At 46.0% G+C, this 5,417-nt stretch overlaps 1 protein-coding gene across 1 annotated transcript in view; it reads left to right on the top strand.

The window, feature by feature from the left end:
* Positions 1 to 8: 8 nt before the first annotated feature.
* The window catches only part of SSU72 (SSU72 homolog, RNA polymerase II CTD phosphatase), a 55,964-nt gene continuing 50,555 nt past the window's right edge, over positions 9 to 5,417 (top strand). Inside the window, exon 1 of the mRNA XM_006164114.2 lies at positions 9 to 93. Within this exon, the coding sequence (XP_006164176.1) occupies positions 14 to 93 (80 nt within the window). The 5' untranslated portion in view covers positions 9 to 13. The remainder of the gene's footprint in view (positions 94 to 5,417) is intronic.

Genomic DNA, 5,417 nt, shown 5'->3' with positions numbered 1-5,417 from the left:
GCCGCCCCCAGCCATGCCGTCGTCGCCGCTGCGGGTGGCCGTGGTATGCTCCAGCAACCAGAACCGAAGTATGGAGGCGCACAACATCCTCAGGTATATGGGTGTCCTCCTTGGCCCGTTCCTCCCTCTCACTCCTTCTCTCCTGTCTCGGCCTGATTCTGGTCCCGGTCCGTCGGCCCTGCGGCGACCGGGCGCGCGGGTCTCGCACGTGGGCTGGTTCCACCAGAATGCCGGGTCCGAGCAGATGGGCTTCCAGGTCAGCAAGTAGGCTTCCGATAGGCCGGGGCGACTCGCAGCCCTTTGCGTGCGTACTTGTTCCAGCCTGTGGACCTGCGAGTAATTGGCAGGGAGGTGCGGTGGGTGTTAGGAGCAGGTTGGTGATTTTCAGTGTGTATCGTTTGTCATATTTACCGGAAAGCTATCAGGATAAACCCCCAGGGTAAAACGAGTCTTGAAACGGGAGACATAGCCTGTTTTTAAAAACAATTCGAATTTGTGCGTCAGCTGTCTACCTTTTCAAGTCTCATGCAAGATATTTTCTCACCTCCCTTGAAAATCTTTAATAGGCAATTCTTTACGTGTGGATCCAGTTTGGCTTTGCTATTATGTTTCGGTAGTAATTACCGTTTGCGACCTTCGTGTTTTTAACACGTTTTAATTTTGTGCTTCATTAAAGTTTATTCTCATGTGGTAGTTTATTTTTTTGGTTAAAATTACTTCACAAAATGCGAAATTGGCCCTTTGTATTAGGGGTTAGTGTACGTGTCAACTTGGATAATAAAGCAAAGTTGAAATGGCTTTTTCTCCTGAAGTTGCTATGCCTAAACTTTACAGGAAAACAGTGCTTCCTTTCTTTTGACACAGCCATCTTTCATTCTGCTGAGTAACCGGAACATTATCAATAAAAGGCCCCCCCCCCCTTTTTTTGGGAGAGATTTTCGCAATAGGGTGCGTGCGCTCGCCAGACAGGCAGAGACATAGAGACAGAAAGCGAGAAATCACCCCCCAGGGGGGATGGGCACGCAGCAATCCCTTCTCCTCCATTCTCCTCTCAGGATCCTGGGCACACACACACATGCCCTCGGCGTTAATTTTAAGCCACCGGGTCCAGGACGTGAATCGCGGTCGACTTCGTGGGAGTCCAGCGACATAGCCATTACGCTATCTGCTGGTGTTTCCCCCCCCATTTTTTAAATGAAACTGGGAGGCGTCCAAGATCTGCTAAACCTGAGCAAAATCTACCATACTGGTGTAATAGCTATGTTGCTGGACTCCCATGTAGTCCACCATGGTTCGAGTCCTGTACCTGGTGGCTGCATGCCCAAGATCCCAACAGGCTGGGATTGCCCTGTGGCCAATCCCCCCTGGAGGGGTGATTTCCTGCGTTCTGTCTCTCTCTGTCTTTCTGGCAAACGTAGGCGCCCTATAGCAAAAACCTCCCCCCCAAAAAAAAAAATCTGTATTGTCCATAACGTTGGCTTAGTATCTTTTTTTGTTGTTGTTGTTGGTAGATTGGGCCATTCTTTAGACCTAATAAATCAATATGAAGGGTTTTTTTTTTTTTTTTTAGGTTTTTGCCATAGGGTGTGTTTGCCAGAGAGATGAGAGGAAAAGTGAAAAGTCACTCAGTTGGCAGCTTGAGTCCTGGACCTGGCAGCTTGGAAAAACACGTATGGCACATGTATCTGTGTACCAGAATCCCAAAAGAAGAATGGAGTCTTTCTCTGTGTGTCTCTCCAATAATTGCATTTGCTCTAAGGCAAAAATCTTTCCAAAAAAAAGAGAAATCACCTTGCAGGGGTACAGCCACTCTGTAGTCCCTTTTCCACTCATCTCTTGGGATTTGGGGCACACGTACACACGTACCCTGCATGATTTTTCAAGCCACTGAGTCCAGGTCTAACCACCCTTGGCCATGTGGGATTCAGCACAGTAACCAATACATCACTTGCAGACATCACCTCCCTGCCACTGTTTTAAAATTTTTACCCTAAGGGTCAGCAGGTGGCATAGTGGTTATGGTGCTGGACTCCCACATGGCTGACTGCAGTTTGAATCCCCGACCTGGCAGGTTGAAAATCATATCAGGCATGTATACATGCGTGGCCATCCCTCCTGGGGGGTGATTTCTCACTTTCCCTCTCACTGTCTCAATCTCTCTCTCTTTGCCTGTCTATCTCTCTCTGGCAAGGACATGTGCCCTACAGCAAAACTTCAAAATTAAAATCAACTTGGACTGTATATTTTCCTAACAAGTCAGAGTCATGTGGTAACCTATGTGGGCATTTTTGGCATTTCTAGAGGTAATTATAATACTCCTGAGGTTCTTTATTTTACTTTGTTTTAATTTTTTTTTAGAATTATTTTATTTAACTTTATTTAAATTTGACCAGACAAGGACAGAGCAACAGCGAGAGTGAGAGAGAGAGAGAAAGTGAGAAAGCAAGCTGCCAGATCCGGGACTCAAAACTGTGTTCGGTCATGTGGGAGTCCAGCACCGTTAATCACCATGCTTCCTGCCAGCCCTAAGGTTTCTTTTTAAAAAAATAAATAAATAAAAAAACTTTTTCCCAGAGGGTACATAATTCTTTCAGAGAGAGAGAGAGGGTTGAGGGAGAAGGTCCACAGAGGAATGGTTATGCTGCAATTACTTCTCTTCCATTTTTCCATCGTAATGGGATATTAGTCACTCATGCACATGAAGTGGGTATTTTTCTTATGCCACCAGGGCCAGGACTTGAACCATTGGGTCAGCCATGTGGGATCTGGCTGCCTTAATCACAGGGCCACAGAGGTCCACACTCCTCTCAACTTTTTTAGGTTTATTCCGTAAGCAAGAAAGGTGGAGGGGAAGAAACACAGCATACTGACAGGTTCTTGATGGGACAATCCAACCCCAGCCTCAGCCAGCCTGGATCATGGACACATGCATTCATCACATCAGGGAAGTCTCTGGCTGTGAATTGGCAACATTCCCATGTGGATTTGCCTCCTAGAGTGCTGTATTTCACCCCTGTACCTCTTGTCTTTCAGTTTTTTATGTGTTTGCTATAGGGCGTGTGCAGGCACCAGAGAAAGAGGAAAAGTTAGAAGTAATCCTTCAGGGGAGCTGGTGGTGCCACAGTCCCTCTTCCTCCAGTCTCTTGGAACTTTGGGCTCACATGCATCCAATATGATTCTCTAACCACCCAATACAGGATTTGAACTGTGTAGCTGGCCAGGTGGGATCGTACACTTGAACCTCCATGCCACCTGCTAGCCTCTGCTGTCCAATGTCTTTTGTTGTTTTTAAGGTTTTTGCCATAGAGTACATGAGCTCACTAGAGAGACAGGGAAAGTGAGAAATCATCCCCCAGAAGGGTGACCATGCTGCTGTCCTCCTTCTTCTGGGTTTTTGGGCGTACACACACGCCTGCCAGCATGAGTTTCAAGCAAGTGGTCCTGGGACTTGAACCACAGTCAGCCACGTTGAAGTCCAGCACCTTTAACCACATACTCTGTGCTGGTCTTGCTCCTGGTTATTTATTTATTTTTTTTTTTGGAGAGGTTTTTCACTGTAGGGCGCGTGCGCTTGCCAGACAGAGACAGACATAGAGACAGAAAGTGAGAAATCTCCCCCCAGGGGGGATGGTCACATCTCAATCCCTTCTCCTCCATTCTCCTCTGGGGATCTTGGGCACGCACGCACAAGCCCCCGGCGTGAGTTTTAAGCCACCGGGTCCAGGACGCGAACCACGGTCGACTACGTGGGAGTCCAGCGACATAGCCATTATGCTAACTGCTGGTTCCTGTTCCTGGTTATTTTTTGAAATTTGAGACTAAAGTGTTTCAGGTATCAATTCTGGAGACCTTTATGTTTCTGGGAAGTGCCAGGCAATCTTTGTTGTACATTTTTGTAGTTTCTTGTTCTTTGTACTTTATAGATGAAGGTTTCTAACGGAACCACTTATTATCATTTAATTTCAAAATATCTCCTAGATTTTAAGGTACATTCTAATTTTTGAAGCTATATGCTTAACTATAAAATCTCAAAATAAAATTTTTAGAATTACTTTTTTTTAATTTTATTTATTACCATTTTAAAAATTATTTTTTAATTTGACTACAGTGAGAGAAAGAAAGGGAAAGTGAGACAGCAAGTCATTAGATCGAGGACCTGAACCATGGTAGGCCATGTGGGAGTACAGTGCCTTAACCACCACACTACGTGTTATCCCCATTACCATTTTTTAAAAATTTGCTATAGGACATATGTTTTGTGGGGCGTGCCGGGGGCGGGGGATGGTGGGGAGAGAAAGCAAGCCACCAGGTCCAGGACTTGAACCACAGTCTTGGCTATGTGGGAGTCAAGTCCCTTAACTACCATGCCACCTGCTAACCACTAGTCCCCCCCCCCCATCAGCTTTTTAATCGCACCTAGGCTGTATGATTTTAGAAGATATGACAGTAGTGGTGCAGAAGCACCAGGGTGGGAGGAATAAGATATTTGTTTTGTTTTTTCATCTAAATTGCCAGAGGGCATGAATTGGCCTCTCAGGAAGAGGGGAAAAGTTCCCACAATTGAGGTGTAATTACGGAGCAATTCCTGTTCTTCATTTCTTCCTTCCGTTGGGAATTTTGCACTGAATTTGTCTGGTTTTTCTTTTCCCTAAGCTCCTGGGGGCAGGATTCAGGCACTGCTTCTTTATCTGGTAGGCTACCAGGCTTGCCTAAGAAATGAGGTTAAAGAGGTGAAGTGGTGGGCCCACAGCCATCTGATTTTTGTCTCACAACTCTCTTAGGATATCCACATTTAGTATAGGTGAGAACAGACTACCCAGCCTGGGAAGTGGGTCTTGTGAGTGACAGGAACTATTTGGATCCAACAGAACTGAGACTCAAAAGAACTTGAGCTGCAAAAGGATCTGGGAAAACCACCAGCTTCAGCTGAGGTCCTGCCATTGCCTGTCATGTGGAAGTGCTCTCATGTGTCTTTGTCATAATGAGAGCATGTTTGTCCCTGGATACACTGTGGGATAGAAGTACTCAAACTTCCTCTCCTAGGAGAGACTATATTCTCAGGGCTACCCAGGTTCCTCTACTTCATAGTGGGTACATAACTGACAGGATTTGAACCCTGGCAGTTTGAGGTAGTATGAACCCCTCCCCGATCTTAAACCATATTATCAAAAGTGAACTGAATTTACAAGGGAGGGCCAAGTTGACTGTGCCCTGTGGTCCCCCTCCTTTTGGCTGAACCTTTGCTGTCTTGATTTTGAGTACACTTGAAGGAAGAAAATTAGAAACCATTTGGGAAGGTGCAAGGTTTTGGTTTTTTTTTTTTTTGGAGAGGTTTTTCACTATAGGGCGCGTGCGCTCGCCAGACAGACAGAGAGAGACATAGAGACAGAAAGCGAGAAATCACCCCCGGGGGGGGG

Source organism: Tupaia chinensis, unplaced genomic scaffold (genome assembly GCF_000334495.1).
Source record: "Tupaia chinensis unplaced genomic scaffold, TupChi_1.0 Scaffold143584_1, whole genome shotgun sequence".
NCBI classification, from domain to species: domain Eukaryota; kingdom Metazoa; phylum Chordata; class Mammalia; order Scandentia; family Tupaiidae; genus Tupaia; species Tupaia belangeri.
Note: the sequence above shows the minus strand (reverse complement) of the source record. Positions and strands in the feature narration are given on the sequence as shown.